Source organism: Solanum verrucosum, unplaced genomic scaffold, assembly GCF_900185275.1.
Source record: "Solanum verrucosum unplaced genomic scaffold, falcon-dt-bn FXZP01000261.1, whole genome shotgun sequence".
Classification (NCBI taxonomy): Eukaryota; Viridiplantae; Streptophyta; class Magnoliopsida; order Solanales; family Solanaceae; genus Solanum; species Solanum verrucosum.
This window is the reverse complement of record NW_026019969.1, coordinates 4,600,694-4,628,110: the sequence shown is the minus strand read 5'-3', so window position 1 is coordinate 4,628,110 and position 27,417 is coordinate 4,600,694. Positions and strand designations below refer to the sequence as shown.

Here is a 27,417-nt window from a genome sequence, read left to right as displayed (position 1 = left end):
TTTGCCTGATCCAAAATTAGCAGCTGACTAGTTAGCTATGGATTCATCAAGAATAACTCTCCGTCCATACAAATCAACGGACGCTGATGATGTACTCTCATGGGCATCCGATGATCGCATAACCCGATCCACCCATTTCAGCACGTTGACTTCCAAAGAGGATGCGTTGAACTTCATCGACAAATCTTCTATCCCTTGGCGTCGATCCATATGCATCGACGATCGATCGATCGGGATGGTGGTGGCCCGACCTGGATCGGGTGATGACAGATGTCGAGCTGAGATAGGATATGTTTTAGGAGTTGAGTATTGGGGACAGGGGATTACACCGGTGGCGGTGAAGATGGCAATCCCTTTGATTTTGGACGAGTTTCCTGAAATAGTAAGGCTTCAAGCATTATCTAATGCTGAGCATAAAGCATCACATAGAGTGTTGGAGAAGGCTGGGTTTATAAAAGATGGTATGTTTAGAAAGTATTTATACTTCAAAGGTGAAATTAAAGGTGTTGTACTTTATAGTTTTCTTTCCACTGATCCTATTATACCTTCATGAAATTTAAACATATGTACCTGCTAGTGTTTTCGATGCTCTATTGAAAATAATTTTTCTATTCAAGAGTATATCTTAGTATTGCGAGAGTCTACTCGTATATTGTATTCTATACCTTCATGAAATTTATAGATATGTGCTCTCTACGTCTTTTGTTTTTGTTATTGAGTTGTGCGCAAATTGACTCAGAATATCAAAAGTAAGAAAACATGATGGGATATATATATACGAACCAAACTCCAACCGAAAGATATTTGTGACTGTCTCTGCGCTGAATCACGAATTGAATCATCAACGAAAGCATTTGACTACTCTGTTAGAATTTCTTCTATACACTAATTTTTATTGATTCAATGCGATGGTAGAGGAATATTTACATCGAAACATCAGAAAGAAAAAGAATAAAGTCAATGATAAATGTGTATATATATATATATATATATATATATATATATATTGAATACTACATCAAATGATTCCGAAATGTGAGGTACACGTAGTGATGATTACCCTAGAGGTATGTGCCAGCGATCTTTGATACGCACTCTAAAACCCACCAACAATAGCAAGTTTCGAAGTGCAGCTTTATCTCTGTCTTTAGGCAACATACAATTTTCGATCTGAACTAGCAATTTCTAGTGGAATTCTGCGATTTGTTGGCTGATTATAAATGTGGATGAACTTGTGCATATGCTTAATATAGGTATCAATTCGTTTGGTACACACGATAAGGTGGAATATATTATTCTTGGATTATTAGGATATCTCACCTTAATTCATTCAACTTGAGATTATTGTATCTCATCCCTGAAGTGGGATAAATTAATCCAGGACCATAATTCAAGAATAATTTAGTGGTGTCTAGCTAGATTGACATATTTTAGTAGCTTTTAAGCTTTTTTTAAAAAATAAAATAAAATTGGAAAGTACTTGGGTAAATCAGTACCAAAAGAAAGTTGAAAGTCAAAAGTTCGATGTTCCCAACTTTAAAACAATTAAAAAAATTCAATCCAAACATCCTCACTTGCACAATTTATCTCTTTTTCTTTACAATACATGCTTGTGGTTAGGGGTGTACAAGATCGGGTTGGTTCGGGTTTTTCAAATATCAAACCAAATCATTTGTGTAAAAAATTTAAATTTATAAACCAAACTAAATTAATAAAATTTGATTTTTTTTTCAGATTTTTGGATTTTTCGGTAAAGTTTGCATACAAACATATATTTAACTTGTGCTCCAAATATTTCTTTAGTCCAACCAAAATACAATTATCTAAGGCGTTTCTTAAGAAAATAACACAAAATATGATATGAGTACTGATGACACTAAAATATTCATTAAAAAATAATAATTAAATCATCATATAAAATAAATATTGCAAAGTCATAATGAAAATGATCATAATTTAAAAGTACTAAATCATGCTAAAATAAGTTTAATAAGTATTAGTTACATTACTGAATCTTTAAGGAAAATTAAAATTAGATTATGTATTTTAATTGTCTAAACCAATGTAAAACTAAAGAATAAATATTCAATATTATTGGCATTCTTAGTGTTGAATTGATTTTCTTTTTGCATTAGTATTAATTTGATTTTGATTTAAGTTTTATTATAATTATTAACATCTATGAACTATAATCTCTATTGGATCATTCCGAATTCTAAGTTTTAAACTTGAAATAATATATTAAAAGATTAAAACTATGAAATAGTATAAGAAATATTTTAAAATTATATCAAAGTAAATATTTTTATGTATAAAATTACATATGTAATGTCGGGTTGGTTTGGTATCGGGTTGATTTTTTTTTAGTTAAAACCAAACCAACCCAAATATAGTCGGGTTTTTTTTTCCACCAAACCAAGTCATACCAAACCACTAGTTGGGATTTTTTTCGGTTTGACTCGATTTGCGATTTGGTTCGATTTTGTACACCCCGACGTTGTGGTCCGGCCTTTCCCCACTGTCATTTTCCCATTTTAAAATCCCAGTCTTTGACTAACAATTATAAGGGTAGGTACTACTCCATTTATGTTACTATATAATATAATATGTGAAGTATAATTGAGCAACCAACAATCCATCATATCTCCAATTATTGTTACTGATAGCTCTGCTATATACTTGAATTATAGATATGGACTCCTCAAGAATTAGTCTGCGTCCATTTAAGTTAACAGACGTTGATGATATGATGTTATGGGCAGGCGATGATCGCGTAACTCAAACCATCCGATGGAATACTTTGACCTCCAAAGAAGAGGCATTGACCTTCATCAAGGATGTATGTATACCCCACCCTTGGCGTCGATCTATATGCATCGATGACCGTTCGATTGGATTTGTATCTGTATTCCCCGGATCAGGTATTCTTTTACTCTATTCTCATTTTGCATTCCGTATCTGAGATTCACTAGCTCGACTGATCTGAATAATCAGGTGATGATAGAAGTCGATCTGATGTCGGATATGCTGTTGCTTTTGAATATTGGGGGCAGGGGATTGGTACTGAGGTACTCAAAATGACAATCCCTCAAGTGTACAGTGAGTTTCCTGAAGTAATAAGGCTTCAGGCATTAGTTGATGTTGAGAACAAGGCATCCCAAAGGGTATTGGAGAAGGTTGGATTCATCAAGGAGGGGAAATTGAGAAAATATGGATATCACAAGGGGAAATTAGTGGATCTATTCATGTACAGTCTCTTATCCACTGAATCGATTTACTGATACCACTTCTTCAGGTCCATGAAGTCGCAAATTTTTTTAATACATGTAATTGAAAATTAGCCATCTTCCAGGATATTTTCACTTGTAGAATTTGAAACTCCGAAACAATGGCTATTTTGAGATTACATAGCTGAAAAGTGACTAGCCCTGTTGCATATACCTTTACCTCGCGGTCTTGTTTACTATAAAATAGAAACAAGTAAAACACATTCACGCCATCACAGAATCAACAACTGTATGTCTTTCCTGAGAATCAAAATGCTACTTATGTTGCTTTTGTTCGACTCACATTCACATATTTTGTCTCCCAAGGTTACACTATATTCTCTGAACAAGATGAATCCGAACATCTGTTTATTAAATTTATGAATTCTTGGAGAGTTTATGAGCTATCTTTGACACTGAAAATCTTATTTGCAGCAGGTTTAACATAATTCAAATGCCATATTAAAACTTTGAAATCAATGTTGACCTATAATCAGTTACTTTTCCGAAAGTCTAATCTCTTTAGCACAACAATATTGCAAAAATGTCCATGCTCAGAGCACTGGCACAGGGCCATCTGTAAATAATATAATTGATACGTGACTTGGGTTCCACAAATAATTAGGAGTACATTTGAATTTTGATTAACTCTGTCCAACGACAAAGAATCATCTCATTTTACACTGCTAAAATGTGAATTATATGATCTCCAAGAATTGAAAATGAAAGAAGTATGATATTAATGACGCAGTGAATGCCATATAGCAAAGGGGGAGTGCATGCAACAATATAAGTACTTATAAAAATGTTATCGTTACAGTGGCAATCAAGCAGGTCGAGTCGAATTAGTTGATCAAAAACGAGTTAAATAAAAATAGGTAAAATACTCTATTCTACTCGTATTTTAAATGGATAAAAATGAGTTACCCCAATGGATAATATAGATATCCATATTTATCCATGTTACTAAAGAGATCATCTTAAAAGCAAAATCTCTTACCCCACTCACCACCCTCCCCAACGCCAATGTCTCAAAAACTAAATTTATCTTTTATTTCCTTAATAAAAAAAATTAATTTTTTTTTTTTACTACTTCGACCCTCCACCCAACCCCCCATGCCCCTTCATGGTCAGCGCATCTGTTTTGGGTACAGAGGGCCATAGGTTTGAATCCTGTCACCTTGATGCGATGTGGCAAAAAAGAAGATACTCTTTCAATGATTATGCTGGCGTTAAGATTTCAAACTTGTCGTCTACTTTCAGGAAAGGTTATGATGAGCGTGATCACAAAAAAGATAAAAGAAAATCAATTTTTTTCCTTATCCAGCCCATCCATACCCGGATCACCTACACCATAAGAAAAATATTAATGCCACTTACGTTTCTTTTATAAAAAATGAGTCTCTTTTACCCATTTAACTACCCACTTTTAAATGGGTACCCAACTTATTTAAAATGGGTAATTTGAATGGATACCCATACAAATTACCCATGTTGCCATCTCTATCATCGTCGATGAAGAGAGCCAGCGACAGCAAAGTGAAGTCTATTCAAAATCAATACTTTTATAAGTAAATATTCTTCCAAACAAGGAAGAAAAACAGATGATTTATAAGGTACACTCTTTCGACAAAAGAAAAGTCTAAAGATCACCAGCCCTTTCCATCAAAACTTCAGAATAGCAGAAATCCTGTCACAAGCAGCATCAGATGATTAACAGAGGAACCAGGAATATATTACAAATGTATGATATATGAAATGGAACTTAATACTTCAATATTTACTTACATATTTTGTTGAAAGCAACAATATCACAGCTCTGCACATACTCATTGATTGGTTCAACCGTTAGATAATTCTCAATAAGATCATCCACAGAGACCAAATCATCCACAATGGTAAGCATAATTTGCAGCTTCTTTATACCATATCCAACAGGAACAAGTTTAGCTGAAATGAAACCACAGTTATGCTTGTCAACAAACACCAACAATTTAATAACTTTTTTCCGGACAAATCAGTGGACTGATGGAATAAGACACGAGCAATCAAGAAAGAAATGCTAAAAGGTATTGGAGTGATTAAAAAGCAATTGTCTCTCAACTCTTCAGGTAAAAAATAAAATTCAACTCAACGGAACAAAAACAGAAACTCACATGCTCCAAAAGTCAATCCTTCCATATGAACACTTCGAACTGCTTCTTCAAGCTTTTTCATATCAGTCTCATCATCCCATGGCTTGACATCCATGAGAACTGAGGACTTGCCAGCTGAAGTCAAATGGGATCAAAAACAATGTCAGTCTATGCTCATGACAAACTTCAAAGTTTCTACAAGTTTATCCTCTTAGTGTTCGACTTGGTTAGTTACACATGATTTTCTAAGTTCTTAAATCAAAACATATATTGAAAATTTTAGTCATGATATTACACGACAAACTTACATTCTTTCTTCTTCCCTGAAGCCTTCAATGCTGCAGCACGTTCTTCAGCAGCCTTCTTTTCCTCTTCAGTTTCCTCACCAAATAGGTCAACGTCATCATCGTCATCATCATCTTCAGCAGCTGAGGCCTAGAGAGGCATTAAATCAAAGAGAAACAGATTACAAAAGATTATTTCACTTGCAGTAGTCCATTCACAGTTTCACGTAGCATTACTGTGCTAGAAGATAAAAAGAGACTGATGATTACAAAAAGACAATTCACTCTGTGATGCAATCCAAACAGCAGCAAAGAGAATGAGAAGGCAACATAAACTAAATATCAATTCAGAACAGATAAATGTCACACCTTACTGTCATCAGCAGGGGGAGTTGCAACAGCCTCAGTGATGGGTGCAGACCCCTCTACAATAACACCAGCACCTTCACCGGATACACCACTGCAGGAAAATGATATTCAGTGAGATCAGTTTGCCAAGGAAGGAGAACGTACCTTAACAATTCCCCAAATAAAAGTCGAAGAAGCTAAAAATACCAATCAAACATACTAACGGAAATACAAAGTCAATAAGCTCTTGGACTTACGAGATTCTCAAAAGTGCATCAATGTGCTTATACCACCTCAATGCATTGACATATTCAGCTGAAGGAGGCTTTGCTAGATATGAATACACAGTGATATCATCCTTTGAGGCTTGGTACCTGAAGACATGGATTAAACAACATTCACATTTGGATAAAAATTAAAATAGCATCAGAGGAAACATGTAAGTTACAAAACAAGAGTAACTCACTCACCCAGTGATGTAACTGCGGGTCAGGAGGTAGTCGTCAAGCTTCTTGAGACCAGATTCAGAGTTGACGTTGTGAAATGCAACAGCCATTGCTTGATGACAATATATATAAGCCTTTCTGCAATTGTACAAAAATACAACATCAACACTTGCATTGTCCAACAATTAATACTAACATGTTGCATAATTCACCAACCAACCCCGTGCACACAAACCATATATACTACCCAACTAAACTTGACATTCCAGAATCAATGGAATTGTCAGAACACGGATTCTAGGTCTCCTTGACCCAAAACCTGTTAAAAAACTTTCACTCAATAAAACCAAAATGCCCTCAGTACCTCTGAAAATTTGACCAAAACCTCACCTACGCCTAAAATCATCCCCGAATCCAATGGTGTAATTGGGTGTCTAAATTTTATACTAGGTTAAGGAAACTACAAATCACTAAACATGGATTAACAATAATCTAAGAAAAACCTATTCCAATCTGGTTTAGCTAAACTCCTCTCCCCATCTATGCAACCCTAAAGGCGCCGCCGCCACTAAAGCAGTGGCTGTAGGCCCAAAAAAATGACAAATCCGAAAGAATAAAATTCAATTCAAACAAATACACAAGGATATATCATATGATTCATGAGACTCAAATCTATATACATACGAAAACGCAAAATCGCACAGAAAAGGAATAAATTCGAGGAAGAGGCAACATCAAACGAAGAAACACAACAACAGAGAGTCAGTAAAGCGAAAAGATGAAGGAGATACATACATCGGAAGAGATACAACCAGAGCTGAACAATTCTGATGAACTGAGAACCACCCTATTAAGCAATACTTAGCAGAATGTGTAGCCCTAACATCGAAATGTGTGAGGCCCATTAAACATAAAACTCTGTCATATTGGGCCTGCGTGAAGGACTTTTCGTGAGAAATGAATATACGAAAAACTACAAATATGTTGTGTATTGGGTAAATCACATAAATATGCTATATTAAAGAAATATTTACCATCTATGACAATATAATTTTTCTAACTAAATATAACAATTTTTTGGAATTAAGAAATTGTACAGTCGCTTGCCTCTTTCTCTACCCTTTTTCATCTTCCTTCGCTTTTTTTTTTTATTCTTCTTCTTCTTGTCTCTTTTTCTATCATTATTATCTTCCTCCTCTTTTTTCTTTCTTTTTTTTTAAAAAAAATTATTCTTCTTCTTTGAAATTTTCATATAACTAACTATCTTCAAATCAATTTTTGCCCATATTTCATTATTTTTACCCAAAAATACGACGGAAAAAGAAATGAAAAGATGAAAATTTGTACAAAATCATATTTTCAAGCAAAATTTCAAATCTGTAAAATTATAGCAACAAGAGTTCACCATTAATGGTCATTATAAAGCTTCAAATTTTGAATTCATTATTTGAAATTTTACGAATTTGTGATTAGCTTGGATAGATTGTTCCTACTAATAATTGAAAATGTCGTTTAAAATTTATATCTCAATTTTAAGAGGGTTTGGTTAAGTTTATAATTGATTTTAGGAGAAATATTAGATTGAAACTCGAAAAAGGTGAAGTTTATGGAACTGTATGACAATTGTTTTAAAGTTGTATTAGATATGTTTCATAATTGTATTAAAATTATATTAAAATCATGAACAATACATTTATAATACGTATTACAAACTTCACTCTTTTTTAGTGGTATCAACCAAAATAATTTAAGTAACACACTAGTAATACATTTATAATATAGGAACAATACATTTGTAACACATATTGCAAACGCCGTTTTTTTTCTTAGTGATACAAATCAAAATAATTTATAAGACATATATAATACATCTTTTCTTCATGAATAGTATATTTATAATACATATTGCACACTTCACTCATTTCTTAGTGATACCAACAAGAATAATTTAGGTAACACACTAATAATACCTTTATAAAACACCCACATTACATTTTAATACATATTGCAACCGTCACTCATTTTCTTAGTGATAAATTAAAATAATTTATAAGACACATATAATATAAGTTTTATTCATAAGTAATCCATTAATAATACATATTGCAACCATCACTTATTTTCTTAGTGATACAAATCAAATAATTTATAAGACACATATAAGATAAGTTTTATTCATGAACAATACATTTCTAATTCATATTGCAAACTTTACTCTCTTCTTAATGATACCAACCAAATAGTTTACGTAATACAGTTATAATACATGCACACTACATTTTTAATACATATTGCAAACATCACTCATGTTTTTAGTGATACAAACCAAAATAATTTATAAGATACATATAATACATGTTTTATTCATGAATAATACAAGTTTAATTCAGTCTACAGATTATTATCTTGTTTTTCAGTAGTAATTATTTATTTATTTATTCTTAATTTTCTCTTCTAATTCAACTTTAATATTGTGTAATACACTTTTAATGCAAATTTAATTCATTTTGTAGTTTATTATTTGTTACTATTAGATTACTTGTTTAATTCATTATTGATATAAGTTTAATTCACTCTATAGGTTATTGTCTGGTGTTTCATTAATTACATTTTTTATCCATGCTTAATTCTCTCTTCTAATTCAACTTTAATATTTGTGTAATACACTTTTAATACAAATTAATTCATTTTACAATTTATTGGTTGATTTGTTATGATTAAATTACTTGTTTAATTTATTATTGATACAAGTTTATTCAGTTTACAAATCTCAGAATGTTTTTTCGTTTGCAACATTTTCCATGCGTATTTAATTCACTTCTAATTCAACTTTAATATGTGTGTAACACATTTTTAATTCAAGCTTAATTCATTTGGCAGTTTATTATGTTTCTTCATTTGTTACGATTAGATTACTTTCTGCTCTTTCGTTTACAATTAGTTTCGATAGGTTGTTTCTACGAATAATTGAAAATATCGTCTGAAGTTTATATCTCAATTTCAAGAGGGTTTGGTTAAGTTTAGAATTGATTTTAGGAGAACTATTAGATTGAAACTCGAAAAGGATGAAGTTTACGGAACTATATCGCGTTTGTATTAAAGTTGTATTAGATATGTTTCATAATTATATTAAAATTGTATTAAAATCATGAATAATACATCCTACATTTATAATACATATTGCAAACTTCACTCCCTTTTTAATGATATCAACTAAAGTAATTTAGGTAACACACTTATAATACATGCACAATACATTTTAATGCATATTGCAAACATCACTCACGTTCTTAGTGATACAAACCAAAAATAATTTATAAGACACATATAATACATGTTTTATTCATGAATTATATAAGTTTAATTTAGTTTATAGATCATTGCCTTGTCTTTCATTAACTACGTTTTTCATTCATTCTTGATTCTCTCTTCTAATTCAACTTTAATATTGTGTAATGCAATTTTAATGCAAATTTATTTTGCATTTTTTTGGTTGATTTGTTACTATTTGATTACTTGTTTAATTCATTATTGATACAAGTTTAATTCACTCTACAGACCGTTGTCTGGTCTTTCATTAGTTACGTTTTTTTATGCATGCTTAATTATTTTTTCTAATTCAACTTTAATACTAGTGTAATACACTTTTAATACAAGTTTAATTCATTTTGCATTTTATTGGTTGATTTGTTACAATTTGATTACTTGTTTAATTCATTATTGATACAAGTTTTATTCAGTTTACAGATCATAGAATGCTCTTTCGTTTGCTATATTTTGCATTCATGTTTAATTCTCATCTAATTCAACTTTAATATGTGTGTAATACATTTTTAATTCAAGTTTAATTCATTTTGCAGTTTATTATATCTCTTCAATTGTTACGATTAGATTACTTGTCCAACTAATTATTGATACAAATTTTATTTTGTCTACGAATTATTGACTACTATACGAAAGAAAGCAGAGAGAGAAAGAAAGGGAGAAAGAACAATAGAAAGAGAGGGAGAAAGAGCAGCATAAAGAAAGAAAGGAGAAAGAACAATGTACAGAAAGAAAGAAATGGAGAAAGAATAGCGTACAGAAAGAAAGAAAGAAATGGAGAAAGAATAACAGAAAGAAAGAAGGAAAGGGACAAAGAGTGAGAAAGAGAGACAAATTTGAAAAGGCTAGAGACAAAAAAAAGAAAGAGGCGAGAAAGAAAAATAAATATAATAAAATACATAGTATTGTTAGATATTGCTATAAATGGTAATAATTAAAGAGTATATTTAAAATAAGTAATTATTTTTTAAAAGGGATCCACTCAAGTAATTAATCCTTTACTTATACGCTTTAGAAATTTTTTATTATGGGTGAGGCCCAATCAACCAAAGTTGGAAGAGGCTCCACCCATTTTTTGACATGTGGATCGTGGGGCCCAAACTATTAGTTAAGGCTGAAAAATGAAACCAAAAGGAGAGAGAATGTAAAGTTTGAGTGGGAATTGCAAGATAATTGTGGGGTCCATGTCAACTTCAATTAAATAAATTAAAATATTATATTGAAAGTGGAAAAGTGCAAGGGAATAAAAAGTCATATTATTAGTTGATCAATATTTTTATTTTCTATTTTATTCCACATTTATTTAACGTGTTGAATTGAATATCTATTAAAAATATTATTCTTATATTGAAATTTGTTTACACTCTATTTTCTTTAAACTCGCGTTACTTTTAAAAATAGTTCTATATTACAAGATAAGATAAGATTTGTGTATTTTTTATTGTCTTCAAACTAATTTACTATTAACGTCAAATACCAAATTGAAGACATGCATAATTCTAATAACCTATTAAATAAACCCTTTAATGCTACTAAAGCAATGGGGTGAAGAAATGGAGGACAATATGAAAAAAGAGCGGAAAAAAAGAAAGTGATATCGTTTGTTTTGAAAACTCGAAAATCTCATTAAATGATTGTTGGTTTAATTTTATCATGTTGCGTTTCATTTACACAAAATATAAATTATTTCATTAGTTAAATTATTTATCGTAGTGACTAGTGAGAATGTACATTATGTTAGCATTTATTAATTGAGAAAAGGTTCTATACAAACTTGTGGTCCCTCCGTCTCATATTATTAAAAATATTTTTCCGGAATTATTATTTATTTTAGATAATTAAAATAGAGTGTATTAAGAAGAGTTACAAGGCAATTAAGAATTGGGTTGTTAAAATTGAAAATCTCAAAAAATAAATTAATGACTAAAATTTAAATAATTAAAATTAAATTGTGAATTTAAATGTAATAAATAATACTGAATGAATTTTAGTAGCTCAATTGGTTGATTATATGAATTTTTACTTTTTTGTGAGAGTTCAATTTATTTATTTTAGTTCACTATCTTCAATCTCTTCGAATTTATTTAAAAAATAATAATTTAATTTCATCTGATATATATATATATATATTCCTCGGTGAGTTCTAAAGTTTTTTTCTATTAAAATAAAATTACAAAGAGAGTTGGCAAGCAAACAAAGAAAATGCAAGTAAGAAAGAAAGAAGTACAAGAAAAGATTAAAATGGAAAGAGAAAAAGTAAGGAAATGAAACAAGTACAATATGGGCCCCACAATATACAAATGGCAGCCAAAAAACGCCTCACACAACTGACACTATGTGCGCCTCACCCATAATAAAAATTTTCTACGCTTTAAGATCAAAGTTTGAGATATATACTACTTAACTAATTGCAAAGAAAAGACAATTCATGACCAAAAACTTAAGCATAACTCCGCATAGTTATTCACTAACAGGAATTGTGTAGCTCAAAACTTCTCCATTTCATATACACTTGATACAATTGTACTTATTGATATAGAGTGAATACACAAGGAACATATACATTTAATACAATTGTGTTTACTCATACAAATTGTATCCACTCATATATAATTGTATTAGTTATTCCTTAATATAATTGTATTCATTAATATAACTTATCTCCTCTTTCCTAAAATTTCACTCACCTCTCTTCTCCTTTTAATATGTAGTTATAAATCGTAATTAAATAAACTATAGCTATAAATTTATAATTAAGCTCAAATTATAGTCGTTTCTAAAAGTGCTATGGGCAAATAACTTTAGAAAATAGTGAGAGAAATAAATTAAAAGCGACTACCAGGGCCGGCTCTATGCTTTCAAAAATAAGGCCTTTGCCTTAGGCCCCCAAATTTCGGGGGCCCCAAATTTTTGTCAAGAATAAATTATGTGTTAAATTTTTTATAGAAAAATTAATTATTTATGATAAAAAGTATAATTTTTTTTAAAAAAAATTATTTTATCCACTTTAACATCTTTTGTACTTTGTTAAAAATAAGAATTAACAGTGAAAAGTGTTGAACAAAGTGAATTACAAATTCTTTTTTATTTCTTTTTAAATTTTAGTTTCAAGCATTACTCTAAGCATATTAAAATGAGGTATACCAAGTCATCAACTTTTTGAGTCAAATTCTATGATTCTAAACTTCTAACTCTTATCTTTATTTAATATTTATCAACTTATTACTTATATCATTATGTTAACAATACATATAATAATTGTCTCACTTAAAGGATGTTTTTCAATGTTGAGTTGATAAAATTTTACCTAAAACTAGTAACTCAAAAAACAATATTAGGTACTAATAATTTTCATCTTAATAGTGTATTTTTATTTTTTTGAATAAATACGTATATGAAAGTGTATTTATATTTTAGGCCGCAAATTGAAATTTCGCTTTAGGCCCCAATTACGTTGAGCCGCCCTTGGCGACTACTATATTTTGATTGGACCAAACACACTCTATAATGGTCCATTTTTTTCTTATATATTACTGTATCCTGAAAGGACGATCATAGATCTTTTAGATAACAACAACTACTCTACTGATCTTACATTACCATAGCTAAATGGATTCATCAAGAATCACTCTCCGTCCATACAGATCAACGGACGTTGATGATCTACTCTCATGGGCATCTGATGATCGCGTAACCCGTTCCATCCATTTCAGCACGTTGACTTCCAAAGATGAAGCCTTCACCTTCATCGACAAATCTTCCATTCCTTGGCGTCGATCCATATGCATTGACGATCGTTCAGTCGGAATCGTGGTGGCCAGGCCCGGATCTGGTGATGACAGGTGTCGGGCCGAGGTAGGATATGCTTTAGCAGTTGAGTATTGGGGACAGGGGATTACACCGAAGGCTGTAAAGATGTCAATTCCTTTAATTTTGGAGGAGTTTCCTGAAATAGTAAGACTGCAGGCATTAACTGATGCTGAGAATAAAGCATCACATAGAGTGTTAGAGAAGGCTGGGTTTATAAAAGAGGGTATGTTTAGAAAGTATTTTTACTTTAAAGGTGAAATTAAGGATGTTGTACTTTTTAGTTTTCTTTCCACTAATTCTATACCTTCATGACATTTACAATTTGTTTGGATACCCGTTGTATTGTATTGTTAGTTTAAAAAGAAATAAAGTTAAAGTTAATGGAGTGTGGGGTAGAGGGATGGAGTATAGAAGTTAGAACCTCTTAGAAGGTGGAAGAATAAGGTGTTTTTCTTTTTAAAGTATTTATTTATTCAATAGTAATAAAATAAAATAGAAATTATTTTTGTCACTGAATTAATGAGACAGATATGATGTGGTCTTAATTTATCTGACAAGTGGATAACTGGATATGATATGATTTTAAAATAAATACAAAAATATCTTAAGCCATTCCTTCTAAATATTTGGCTACAAATACAATTATTATTATTATTATATTAAATTTAAGAAATTCATAAATTTTAAATTTTAGAATAAGTCTTGCTCAGGTCTCGGGCGGGCTTAGCTTCCTAAACATAACTTATGTTTAGACATGCATATTACTTGAAAAACATTAAAGATTAAAATTTGAAAATCTAATCAAATTTCATGGCCAAACAGAGATATTTTCAAGTGAAAGGTAACTAACTTCTACAAATGGACTTTCATTAGATAAACCCCCTTGCTATATAATTGGTAAGTGAACTCCATATAATTGAATACGCCAGGGATTGCTACGAAGGTACTCAAAATGGCAATCCCTCGCGTGTTCGATGACTTTCCTGGAATAGTAAAGCTTCAAGCTTTTATGCTGGTTCGGAGAACAAGGCTTCTCATAGGGTTTTGGAGAAGGCTGGATTTCTCTACCAAGGTTCAATAACAAATTATAGAAAAATGCAAATGTGGTTGATTTGGCAATTTATAGTTTACTATCCACAGACGATGGGGAAATAATAACACTCTGTTAAGCTATATTTTTCCCCAACGCATTTGAGTCTTTCAATTTATGTTTTACTACAATTGTGTAAAATGTACTTGTTACTACTTTTGAAGTTAGTTACATTAATAAAATTTCTGGCTCTGTTACTACTTTTGAAGTTCAGATGTGCAGCTTTGGATTGTATTTAAATTACGCAGCCTATGATTTTCGATCTGAACTAGCAATTTCTAATGCGATTGGCTGATGATGACAAGGTTTTAGGAATAGAAAATTTTGGTGACTTGTTCCAAATCAAGTGAACTTGTGCTCCTAATGAATAAGTCGTGGAAAAATAATTCTGAGATTTCCCTTTGCCCCTTTTCGTTGCTTGCCTGATTGCAGTTTTCTCACTGGTGCATTTCATTTGTTTTGCCTGATTGTAGTATAGACATGCGGATGCTGAGATTGATGTGTGAGACATACTAGAAGGGATAAGATTAGGAATGAAAGTTTTTCGGGCCAAGGTGGAAGTGACCCATATGGAGGATACACTAGCTAGAAGTTACCAACGATAAAGTCATATTATATCCCACGCGTACGGTGCGACCCAATCGTCAAAGATATGTGTTGAAATTTTTTCATGTATGTCCGAACCATGGTGGCCCATGAATTTCCAGCACTGAAGTTGCAAAATTTAATCCATGTAATTGAAAATTAGCCTCAATGTAGAATATTATTGTATCATATAAACGATTGAGATATTCAAAGTTGTACAAACTAAAGAGAGGTAGATTTGGCATAATACTTGTACAGTTTAAAGTCAATCATATATTCATTATAAGTGACAACTTAGCCTCTGTTGTATAGACTATACAGGGATTATGTGCGGCACCACCCCGTTATTTCGAAGGGGGTTTCAACCAACGAATTTATGGTCATTAAGACTATACAACTCAGAAAGACAACCACTTTCTTTGGGATCAACTTATACACAACCACTATACAAGAAGGAGCACCACTACGGTAGCTTTCACTTTTACTTCATAAAGCATCTCTGAGCTAAAAGCACCATTTACCCCATTTGCCAAGAGATAATCTCTGTCCTTCCGTTTTTGCATAGGAACGAAACCAGAAACCAAACACCTAAACCTTCCTTTTCCCAAGTGATCAGCCTACATTAGCACTTGAGGGAGACGAGAAAATTTAGGGGGTAGAATTTACTGAGATTTCCTGAGGCAAGTGGGAGTTCAGCTGATCCACATAGGCAGGAATGACAAGCCGTTGCAATGGTGTTAAAGCCACAGTTAGCTGTGCAAATGATGGACGCAAGTTTGGATCACTGGAAAAAATACATGTACGAGGTAATTAGCATTCTGCATCTTGAAAAAGAAAAAGAAACTTAAAGGATATTACAGGTGCATGTCACTCTTACGTTTGCCAACATTCCCATATTATTCTTGCTACTATAGGATCAAGTTCCTTAGGAATTTCAAGGCGTTTATTCTGGAAGCCAACAGCTCCCACCACTTGCATTGGATTCATTCCACTCCAAGGTAATCTTAAGGTAGCAAGTTCCCATAGAATGACACCAAAACTGTAGATGTCACACCTGTCAAGTGACCAAAAATTTTAGCTGAGGAACACATAGCATGGAGAACTCAGCAAGTACAAAATCTGCTGCAAAATAAACACATGTTCCAAACTTAGCCATCTATGAGCTCATTTCATCCTAGTGACCAAGAATACCACAAAGGAAATGTTCATTCAGGAAACCATGCTTAGTTCAAAATTAGGATACGGAGTGTCAAAAGAGTTCACCAACAGATTACACCACTACAATTCCTCCAGGTTATATTCACTATTTTATAAGTTTGGAACTACGTAACCAAGAATTGTATCCTGGATGATGCGTTCCATTTTTGGAAAATATAAGGAAAGTGTAAGGCAGGCATTTGAATCCCAAGGCAGCAGATGAAACAAATCCTTTCTCATACTAGCAGAGATGGTGCAGCAGTCCAGTTCCATGGGCATAACGACTATCTCAAAACTCAACTTTAGCCAAGTAGAAATGTAAATGTTATAGCTGATGTGGATTATGAACCCCATTTTTGGTTATTATCCAAGGTCAGGTTGTTAAAGTGTCCCACATTGATCAAGTGAATGGGATTATCTTATTTTATCTTGTGCAATCCTCATCCATAAACTAGCTTTTGGGGCTTGAGTAAGACCTAAGGTCTATTTCCTTAAGGACTCCTATGTTATGTTGTTCACGCTCAAGATGTCCGCCCTGGGTATGCGAGGAAGTGTTAGATTTCCCACGTTATGTCTCATTATATGCCTTAGGCAATCTTCACTAATGAGCTAGCTTTTGGGGTTTGCATTGGACCCAACATCAATTTTCTTAACAAAAGGTAACAAGTAATATAAACATGATGAACAATGGCATGCATGCCTAACATGGAGGTTGACAGAAAAACAAAAAGGTCAAATTTGTAAAGGAAAAATTAGAACTACAAGAACATCTCTACACAGACTATGAGCGAAAACATGGAATTAGTAAAGAATATGTTAACTCACTTCTCATTAGAAGGTTCATTGCGGAGAACTTCTGGTGCCATCCACTCAGGCTATGGAATGAAAAGACTAGGTTAGACAATAACAAAAGCAAGTGAAGAAAGAAAATAATTATTATCCAAACTTCACCGTAAGGGTAACACATGTAACCAATAGAAAACAGTTATATTGTTCTCACCGTTCCAGCTGTTGATTTGGAAGACAAAAATGTGTTGTGCTTCAAGCGAGACAAGCCAAAATCACCTACCTGCATTCCAAGATTCAAGAGTTACTACTAGCCCCTCCGAAGACATCCGACAAATTAAGGAATGGTCCAACAGAGATCCAGAGTTACTAATAGAAACAACCACAACCAAATATACACCCCCTTCAAAATGAACATAATCACACAATTGCATTACTTTCTTTTCATTTTGCTGTCCTAAATTCTTGAATTGAAGAAAAGGCGACAAAGGTTTGCTCAAAGATTCGTGCAGTTGGTGAGCATTTCACTGAAGCATTAAGGGTTTACAACCAACTCAACAAACCAAAAATAAGATCCAACTTTTTTTTTTTTTTTTTTGATAAGATAAATAAGATCAACTTTTTAGTAACCGAGAAATCTGCCAGGGCCTGTTGGGGAGCAGTTCGAAGCCCGGTGGAAAATTAGGTCCATCCTTCCCACTTCTCTCCACTTAAATACCCAATTATGTCCACAACAAGGTTCAAACTCACGATGTGAGCTAATCCATACATCACACCTTGCACTCAACAAGACACGAAGGGAAAAACTAATAAATTTTGCTTGCTCAAAAATAACATGAGTTCATGCAAGGTAACAAGAAGATAAAAAGAAAGCGAATTACCTTAACATTCCAGTTCTTATCAACCAAAAGATTAGGTGACTTCAGATCACGGTGAACAATTGTAGGGTTGCTTGTATGTAAGCAATCCATGCCTTTTGCCTGCACAAGAGAACCTCAAAGATCAACAACATAAGCAAAAAAAATGCTGATCAATTCTTCCCAAGATCCAGCAATATTGATCATGTAAAGATGTTGACCATACCACATCAAGGGCCATTTTGATTCTCCGCCTTTCATCAATTTGAAAATGAGGACGATGAATTATCCGATATAAGCTACCTCTGAAAAGCATGGTATTTTGGATGAGTAATTCATATTTCACAAGATTTTTTTTTTCAAAATCACTAATTGCTTGCCTTAATTAGATACTGTTTAATAACTAACTATGGCTGAAAGAGACTAACAACAATTGGCACTTTGTAGTACCACAAATCAAACACAATAAGGAAAGAATTTTGCATTCATATTAGTAGTATTCACATCATATTAGAAGACAGTTCTTGGAGAGCTCTCAAAAACCATATAACATGGAAACAGTTATAGGGTGAGATAACCAAAGGTTTATAATAAATAAATATTAATCCAAATGGTAAACCTTCTTTTCATTGATTCGTTATCCACAATCGCTAATAAAGACACCTAGACGAATATTTATGTTAGCTGAGTGGATATGAGAGATGCCATTGTTTGTAAGGTTTGAATCATTAAAATCTCAACACATTTAACTGTTTTTGCTTCTTCTTTTTTTACAAACACTTACTAGGACTGAATGAAGAACTTCCACAGTGCTACATATAGGGAAACTATTACAACGATTTATGTACAATATAAAAGAATCATGCTCTCTTTGTAATTTGTACCAGTGGACACTAATTTTACATGGATTGCCAAACCAATATGAGTAAGATACAAGTAAGTGGTACACACATATTCAACTTTTACCACTTAAATGTATAGTGAATAATTTGCATCGAGTGCTTGCACCTACCCCATATCTTTTCAGAACAAGTATGTCGAAGGAAAAAGTCCACAATAACCAAAATCTTACTAATGATGGAAAATAAGGAAGAAAAAAGGGCTGTTAGTTAAAATACAAACATACCGTGGTAGGAATTCAGTGATAATAGAAAGGTGGGGAGGCCGAGTGATAGCACCCATAAAACGAACAACATTTGGATGGCGTAACCGACGCATGATACGCACCTGCCATGAAGAACCAATTATGTTAATTAATGATGCATTTCAACAAGAAGAAAGTTTAAGCAGCAAACAAAAGAAATGCGACAAACATTACGTATGACGAATATCTCTTCAAATTACACAAGATGATATATCCGAAACTGATTAGCAGCTAATGTAGAAGATCAAACCTACTATTCTCGTCAAACAAGTATCCTACAAAAATGAAACTGACAAACTATAGCTGAAAGTTAATCATCTTTTCCTGCATTGTAAGATCACAACTCAGCTATAGAGGTTATTTATTAGCATGAAAGGAATGTCATGTGTGATGCCAGGGAGAATTGTGCATGCTTTGAAGTCTGGGATAGTTACAGCAGCCTCTCCATCCAGAAGGAGAGATGGAAAATTATCCCTGCTTGTATCTGGTGGACAGTGTGGAGAGAAGGGAATCAGAGATGTTTTGAGGACAACTACAATTCTATTCAGAAGCTGAAAATGAATTGTTTGGTGTTGTTTTATTTTTGGTAATACATGGAAGATCCAGATTCAAGTATGGATATGTTAGGATCCTTGTAAGCTTTTGACATAGGATTAGAAGATCTTCTCAGTAATCCCCTTGTAATTATGGATACCTGCAGGATTTTTTTACTGCAGAACGGAATACTGTGATATAATTTTTTTATAATTGTGGTGTCCAAACCAATTTTCGAGCACTTCAACTAATCCCACGAGATACATGTGACCTCCCACCAGCAACAGGTACAGGGAACTTTATCCACCCATGGTAGGACAAATGAGAAAAAATCACCTAATGTTTATGTCACTGTTGGATTTGAACCTGATATTACTGTGATATAATACAAATGTTATCTTTTCAAAAACAAAAACGAAAACTGAAACAAGAATGGAAGATACACAAGTCATGCTCGTGATGGGAAATATTTATACATATCATTTTTAGGTAGTAAAGACAACAAAAATGTTCAGTGACACTAATTTTCACATCTAAATAGAAGGGTAAGTCAATCTTTCTATAAATAGAATGGAGGAAAATATCCAAGAGTACTTCATTCCAATTTTTACAACTCTTTTCAAGTTGGTACTATACAAAAACTACGACACCATTAACTACTAATATCATTCACACACTTCTCGCAACTTTCAAGAATCCAAATTATTTTTGCTACTCAAACTTAAAACTTTGATTTGATGTCTTTTCTATCAAACTAACTTTTCAGCCACTATCCTAATGTTCTCTTCGTATGTGTCTTCTATTTTTGGTAAAACAGAATATTAGTTGTCATGAGAGCATCCGCTGGTCAAATTCAATCTCAGTCAAACGATAATGGGAACATCCAATAGTCAGACCATTTGAGAGCCTTGCACGACTTTTGAGAGTTAACGACAGGATAGAACAAAAAATGATTGGGAGAATTGATTACAACTGTTACAGATTCATGTTGGCACTAAAATACCCATAAGTCAAATTAACAACGTAAACTCGGTCTTCAGATAGATTATGTCAGCATATATAGTTTGTGGGCGAACCATCCAAGACTCTTGAAAACAGACAAGGAGTTCTCTTACAGCTACAATGGACTCCACCACAAAGAACACGATGATGTTAAAAAGAGGTTATGCCAGCAGACACCCATAAATGCAAAAATCAACAGCTACTAAATCTTCCCTGTCATCAAACAGGTTTTCGGATCTATCATAAATGTGAATGACAGTACATTTCTAGAAGTGATTATACAGAACCAGAAAATGACAGGACCAGCTTCTTGGGACTATGCAGGAATAACCTCTTTTAAAAAATTAGAAGAGTACTGGAAACCAGAACATGTTTCCAATACTCTTTAGATTATTTAACTTCAATGCAGGCATCAAACAGTAAGCATAACACTGCAGAATCCTAACCTCTCTCTTAAACTCAGCCAACGCTGCACCTGAGAAATCCTGATCGAGGAACTTCTTTACAGCAACCTCCTGTTATAGACAGATTCACAAGCAAACGCACTCAATATTTAATAAACTCAACCAATTACATCATTACCAAAGCTTTCACTTAATGACAACAAAATGTTTGATGATACACAAAGCATACGTTAGAATATTGGAATTTGATGAAATGTAACACCTACAGAGGATATATAGCAAAGAACACACTGACAACTCAGAACTTTAAGCCACTTATCTGATTCTAATTACATGGCTAGTAACAATTAATTAATAGGAATATGAAACAAAACGCTCCTGGGAATATTTGAAATAAAATCACTTACAGTGCCATTCCAATCTGCATGGTAAACCTCTCCATAGGAACCTGAAAATGGAACCAGAAATTCAGAGTGAAGAAAACATTCTGAGAGTAAACCCATAATATTACCTATAAAGATTCCAAATATTACCATCCATTTTTTGTGGATATCTTACAGCATATTCAAAAATTAATAAATAAGATTAGAATATCAGTAATATGATTGCTTCCAGAGATATCCCAATAGAAAATCTAGATGTATAAGCAAAGAATTTTTTATGTACTGACACTGTAAAAGATATTTACACAATCATGTATCTTATTAGGTAATTACAATTTACAGGTAAACCTCTTGATAAGCATCAACTGGTGATCTGATAAAGATAGTAACTAACCTCCCACCACAAGTTAAAAGTCACTGATAAGTGTTTAAAATCATTACACTGTTAGTGTATATAATTTAAACATAAAAGCAAAATGATAAAGTGGGCAAATCTTTGATTGCATTCATGTAGATGGAGATGAGAGAGTAAGTTGAGTCCCTATTTATTTTCACCTTTATGAACCAAGCAACTGAGTAATCTCCAACAAAATATTAAACCTACATTAACAAACATCCACACTATTCACTCCTCATGACAAGCACTAGGTAGAAAATTTTAGAAAATTTCACATTTATTATTCATTTCCCCATCCAATGGATGGAAATGATTGGAGATAACCAAATATTTTTACTGGCCCCACCCACACCCAAGGAAGTATAAATCTTAATGAAACTTCGGGCTGAGATGTAGTTGTTGTACAAATATAAATAAATATGAGGTTTGACTGCATTTGCACAATATCCAACATTGTCATCGCAAGATATTTCAGTCAGGACAAACAAAGGCTTACCAAGACCAATCCTCTCGCCAATGACAAGATCTTCCCATGGAATTTCACAATCACCAACATCATCAAATACAGGATCAACCTGACTTGGACCTAGATTTCCTGAAGAAGTTGGATTTTCTGGCTCCTTCAATTTAATATTTGTTCCTATTGACTGAGCTTGCAAATTTCTTGTGTGATCACTTTCCACAATAATATCTTCTCCATATGCTTGTGTCCTATTTAACTCATCACTCTGCAAACTGTTCCCCTCCCATTGACTTGTTTCTCTATTACTGTTTTGACTGTTCTGAACAGACAACCTTCTAAACTCAAGCTCAGCTGATAATCTGGAACTGTTATCCCTGGTGGAAGCAACCTCATCATTTCCTCTATAGGCAGGCTGTGAATTTCCATGTAACCTGGAGGTATCAGTGGAAGACTTCTGCGGTATATTTGAGCTGGTAGATGCGATTGATGATATATTATACCCACTAGATCCACCGTTCTTCTTTGGAAAAAGTCCCTCAGAATCAGATTCGTTTTTCCAGGGCACCTCATTGGGTGCATATCGATTTTTCCACATCATAGGGGCAGGAGGCCGTCCGGGGACCAAAGTATTTATTGGCTGTTGCAATTCACTGACTTTGTTTCTAGCAGGATTTTTCTGCAGTAATGTGTTGCCAGAGCCTTTTATTTGAAACGGATTAAGATCAGCGAAAAGATTTTTTGGATCCTCAGGGTTATTCTGATCATAAGGAACGACATTTACATTCAACCTCAAGCCATCACCAGCTGCATTGGGTCCACGGCCCCCTTTGTACAAAGAAGTTCCAATTGCTAATGGCAAAGTCCAATCAACCTGATTAGAAGATGGTCTTTTGTTGATTCCTGAAGAATCAGCAGTGGAGCTACCACCTGCATCGGAGATTGAATGAACTGATTCTATCTTCTCGGGCTTAGATCTACTGGAGAAATCATCTCCTAACCCAGAATTTTGACCAGATAACAAGTTCCGTCTCGGGTAGGAAACTCCAGAATCACTATTGGACGGCAAACTTGGAATCTTGTTCAATTTCGGACTGTTAAAAGAAGCATCCTTTGCACTCAGAACATCAGCTGGTATGAGTGTGCCTGGTGCTCCCATGAGATCAACCAAAAACTCGCTGAAGGCAAAGAATTGATTTAGAGACTGATATGTAGAGAGCTACACAACAAAAATCAATAAAATACAAATGTCGCAATACATGCACATCTGCACAATAATGCATTTGCCGCAACAAATAAGAGATACAGTTTGAAGTTACAAATGAAGAAAGATCACGTGTTTCATGAAATTTCATAGATGACTATAGTTAGATTTGAGAAAAGCTATTGAACTTCATAATTCACCTATCATTTGGTAACTTCACAATGTTGACAGCATCATCTTCGACACCAGTGTAGTGACTCCCTTTAACAAGTCTACAGGGTATTCCAACATGGTCAGCTAGTACCTGCCTCAAGTAAAAACAACAGCAATGAAGATGATACAAATCTGATTAGACAAGAGACTAGTCACTTAAATGCCACAAGAGCATAACATTGCCAAACTTCAATACAAAAGTTCCCACTAAATCATACTTATATCTGATTAAAATAAAAGAATTAAACTCAACCCTCTCAAAGAATACCTTTACAAAGTTTAAGAAGTCAAAAGCCAGTTGAATGAGGTCACAAGTACAGAAGAAGACTGTGCATGGTTTGAGTTGAATTGTAATGGTGCAAGGTAACAAAAGCTTTGTAAATTAATGACGCAGATTAAATTGGCCCAGCTCCAGGTAGATTACAACATTTAAAGATTCTTGAAGATAAGAGGCAGTACCTCCTAAGTTTTCTGCTAAATGTATGGAAAGTTGTGAAAGAGCACAAGCATCTAATCCAAAACTTTGAAGTAATAGATGAAATATCCCAAGACTTAACATAAAGAGCATAGCCTTATTATCTATATTACCTATGAGATAAATCAAACAGATTTAGGCAGAAGAATCATTTTAAATTGTAACTATAGCTTTCTACATTAAAGGTTTTCCTTGTTAGAATCTCATCATGGTAACAGTTAAGTAAATGGTTTATTGTCATGATTCAAAAGTCCTAAACTGTTGAAGAAATTGTAATATTTTAAGCAAAAGATCCTTGACACCTATTTCCAAGTGTAAGCGAGCACTGTTCAAACATCAATTAAGTATATCTAATCAACAGAAAGCCAAGTAACATTGCCTCTATCCACTGCTTGTTATTATGGATTGCAAGTTATTCAATCTCTCTGTCCCAATGAAAGAAACAGGCACAACATTTTATTATGATAATCACCTTAAAAAGCAGTGCACGGTGACGTGAAAGCCCAATTTTTAGGGATCCGATTGGTAGCACACTGGTGTGAAGTGATGTCCTCAACTCGGTGCTTCTTTCCATCCATTTGGCCAATATGATATTTGCATCCTTTACTGGCCCACCTAAATGCCCAGTTACAAGTTCAGAAAGCCTTAGTACTAACAGACTAATCTCACTGGCAGGGCAGTCCAATGTAAAACAGTGTGCAATCTGCATCAACTCTTCCAAGGAGGGGTCAATTCTCTGATTAATTATCACACCTTCAAAGTTAGAAGTCCCAGGATTTGTTTCAAGTTCAGAAAGAGATGGCATTTTCCCACGACTTGCTGGATCTGTAAAGAGAGTATATACATCATAGAAACCATCAACAACTTTCTCCTCATAATCCATCACACCATAATCCTGATAAGAGGGTAAAATAAGTGAGACAAAAGATTGGAAACCAAATTATGAGAACCAAACTGACAATCATCTTCAATAGAAAACATATTCCAGAAATTAGCTATGTATAGAAATTATTAAGCTTTTACAGGGGAGACCAAAAGGGAATAACACAATCGATAAAGTATTGTGAGGAAAGGAACCTATTCAAATCTTCAAGGTTAATCAAACGACAGATAACAAGACAAATCCCCTCGAACCCTAAAGATACATGTGCCTTTCAAATAAAAAATAGCATGTCGGTGATGTTAGGTAGTCATAGTCTTATCACCTGAACCTTAAATATCCATTATCAGGAAAGTTTAAACTCAAATCAGCTTAAGAAACATGAGAATCTAAATAAAGAAAATGTGCCTGCAACTTTGCAAAATCTCTGCATCCCTATCAAAAGAAAAAAAGACAAAACATGTAATACCTTAACATCCTCACCAAACAGTTCCCTTGTCAGACCTCTATTTGAAAAATACAGAAATACAACAAATAAATGTAATTGATATTATAGTTGGTAAGGTGCTGCAGTGCTTGAGCTTTGGATAGAACAGCACCCCAAGTTGAACATTTTTGCTTGAAACACCCAAACTAAACTACAAATCCGTATCTTGGTCTTCCATGACCATCCATCCAACAACAACATACTCAATTGTAATCCCACAAGTGGGTCTGGAGAGGGTAGAGTGTATGCAGAGGTAGAGAGGGTTTCCATTAGACCCTAGCTCAAGGAAAAACATTTCAAAGTAGATCAGAAAAAAGAAATAGAATATTATTAACATGGATTTCTTTTTCCATGACCATCCATCTGAATCATGTATTTCTTTTTCTTAAGTTTTCTAAACCTTGAGCGAGGGTTTATCAGAAATAACCTTTGTGCCTCTACGAGTCTATGTACACTCTACCCTGTCCCACAACCCCACTTGTAGAATTTCACGGGTATTTGTTGTTGTTTATCAATATATTAATAACTTTTTTTTAAAAAAAAGGCTAACCCTTCTTCACTTCAGTTACTGAATCTAATCTTTCTACAAGTTACATTGTTTGCGAAGTTTACAACTCAAAGTGCTACACTACCGTGACACTACAAAAGGACATAAAAACAGATATAAGGAGATATTCTCACTTGAACTTGAACTAATTACGGATAGCAAGTTCAATAAGACCATCAGCTTAATTAGCAATGTGAAATTATTGGAAGCAAATTCAACAACAATTCAAGAATTTTTTCAAGATTTACCCAATACTGCCTCGATAGCAAGTCCGCAGCGGCATCCTCCCTATCACGTGCCAAGTCAACAGCGCTTCGCCCTCTCCCTAATATCTGACCGTTGCTTGAATTAACATCAGACAGGGCTTGAGATTGCGAGGATGACACACTCAACGCTAGGGCAAGTTGCACCTGATACTCTTCTTCCGAAGTATAATAGTCCTGCTGCCGATTGATCGTCGAAATATTCCCTCCTCCACCACCCGCACTCATCGAAACAGTAGTGGTCGCCGTTGACGCATTTGAAATCGTGGGAGGACTCGACGGTGATTGAAGAACCGAACTGGAATTCCGATGATCGGTAGTACATGACGTCGAAGACGACAATGATACACCCGCTGCCGGCGAAGATGACGAGGATACCGATGAAGTAGATTGAACTTCGTTTGATCGATTTGAATGATGAAGCTTCTTGAAAATGTGTTTCATCGTTTCTCTCTCTATATCATACCTTATTTTCCCCTCTCTCTATATTAGTAAATATGTGTATATACAAATCAACTCCTACCACTACAGTTAGTCTTCACACTCTCTCTCCTATTGACGGTAAAAAGGAAAAAGGGGTTGTAGAGAGAAAGAGGGGAGGGAAAACTTAGGGAGGTGAATATTGGGGTGACTAAACTAAAAAAAGGCATGGAGTTGAGCGAATTTACGGGAAATGACATTAACGCGCTATTTTTACTGAAATTTCTCTGTGTGCCTCAAACGTAAGGAAAATGGAACATTCTTCCGCGGTACAACTATTTCCAAAAGTAGAAGACAAGTATGAATGGTATATTTTGTCAACAGATTACATCAATAACTATTAGAGCAATTTCAAATAAATTGAGTCGACTATATAAAATGATATTATAAAAAATATAATTTTTTTATACTTTTAA

General features: G+C 33.6%; 5 protein-coding genes across 6 annotated transcripts; 3 read left to right on the top strand and 2 right to left on the bottom strand.

Moving 5' to 3' along the window:
* The first annotated feature begins 6 nt into the window (after positions 1-6).
* Positions 7-616, top strand: LOC125816068 (uncharacterized). The gene has a single exon (XM_049495662.1). It carries the CDS (start codon positions 38-40, stop codon positions 551-553), a length of 516 nt encoding a protein of 171 aa, XP_049351619.1. The 5' UTR covers positions 7-37; the 3' UTR covers positions 554-616.
* Positions 617-2,657: 2,041 nt separating this feature from the next.
* On the top strand, positions 2,658-3,553 carry LOC125816067 (uncharacterized). Its single transcript, XM_049495660.1, has 2 exons — positions 2,658-2,921; positions 2,995-3,553. The coding sequence occupies exons 1-2, from the start codon at positions 2,693-2,695 to the stop codon at positions 3,279-3,281; spliced, it is 516 nt and encodes a 171-aa protein (XP_049351617.1). The 5' UTR covers positions 2,658-2,692; the 3' UTR covers positions 3,282-3,553.
* A 1,244-nt stretch (positions 3,554-4,797) lies between these two features.
* On the bottom strand, positions 4,798-6,648 carry LOC125816066 (elongation factor 1-delta 1-like). Of its 2 annotated transcripts, XM_049495659.1 has the most exons (7): positions 6,504-6,648; positions 6,291-6,407; positions 6,055-6,145; positions 5,710-5,836; positions 5,423-5,536; positions 5,055-5,216; positions 4,798-4,956 (listed from the first exon to the last, which is right to left on the bottom strand). In XM_049495659.1, coding segments are annotated over exons 1-7 (699 nt in total). In that variant the 5' UTR covers positions 6,590-6,648; the 3' UTR covers positions 4,798-4,954. The 2 variants fall into 2 exon arrangements, with proteins under 2 accessions (XP_049351616.1, XP_049351615.1); XM_049495658.1 differs by lacking the exon at positions 4,798-4,956 and having other exon boundaries at positions 5,047-5,216.
* A 6,763-nt stretch (positions 6,649-13,411) lies between these two features.
* LOC125816069 (uncharacterized) lies at positions 13,412-13,939 on the top strand. Its single transcript, XM_049495663.1, has one exon. The coding sequence runs from the start codon at positions 13,413-13,415 to the stop codon at positions 13,923-13,925; it is 513 nt and encodes a 170-aa protein (XP_049351620.1). The 5' UTR covers position 13,412; the 3' UTR covers positions 13,926-13,939.
* Positions 13,940-15,559: 1,620 nt separating this feature from the next.
* Positions 15,560-27,060, bottom strand: LOC125815544 (serine/threonine-protein kinase EDR1). Its single transcript, XM_049495037.1, has 13 exons — positions 26,507-27,060; positions 24,817-25,239; positions 23,857-23,960; positions 22,489-23,630; positions 21,620-21,660; positions 21,255-21,323; positions 19,255-19,355; positions 18,355-18,433; positions 18,153-18,251; positions 17,486-17,554; positions 17,311-17,360; positions 16,166-16,342; positions 15,560-16,072 (listed from the first exon to the last, which is right to left on the bottom strand). The coding sequence occupies exons 1-13, from the start codon at positions 26,963-26,965 to the stop codon at positions 15,937-15,939; spliced, it is 2,949 nt and encodes a 982-aa protein (XP_049350994.1). The 5' UTR covers positions 26,966-27,060; the 3' UTR covers positions 15,560-15,936.
* Positions 27,061-27,417: the final 357 nt, after the last annotated feature.

Coding starts and splice junctions, on each gene's coding strand:
- LOC125816068 (XM_049495662.1), top strand. CDS start 38: ATGGATTCATCAAGAATAACTCTCCGTCCATACAAATCAACGGACGCT.
- LOC125816067 (XM_049495660.1), top strand. CDS start 2,693: ATGGACTCCTCAAGAATTAGTCTGCGTCCATTTAAGTTAACAGACGTT. Junction 2,922..2,994: donor ATCTGTATTCCCCGGATCAG/GTATTCTTTTAC, acceptor CTGAATAATCAG/GTGATGATAGAAGTCGATCT.
- LOC125816066 (XM_049495658.1), bottom strand. CDS start 6,589: ATGGCTGTTGCATTTCACAACGTCAACTCTGAATCTGGTCTCAAGAAG. Junction 5,537..5,709: donor TTCAGGGAAGAAGAAAGAAT/GTAAGTTTGTCG, acceptor ATTTGACTTCAG/CTGGCAAGTCCTCAGTTCTC. Junction 5,217..5,422: donor AGGATTGACTTTTGGAGCAT/GTGAGTTTCTGT, acceptor GTTTCATTTCAG/CTAAACTTGTTCCTGTTGGA.
- LOC125816069 (XM_049495663.1), top strand. CDS start 13,413: ATGGATTCATCAAGAATCACTCTCCGTCCATACAGATCAACGGACGTT.
- LOC125815544 (XM_049495037.1), bottom strand. CDS start 26,965: ATGAAACACATTTTCAAGAAGCTTCATCATTCAAATCGATCAAACGAA. Junction 23,961..24,816: donor ACCGTGCACTGCTTTTTAAG/GTGATTATCATA, acceptor TACTTGAGGCAG/GTACTAGCTGACCATGTTGG. Junction 16,343..17,310: donor AATGAACCTTCTAATGAGAA/GTGAGTTAACAT, acceptor GTCACTTGACAG/GTGTGACATCTACAGTTTTG.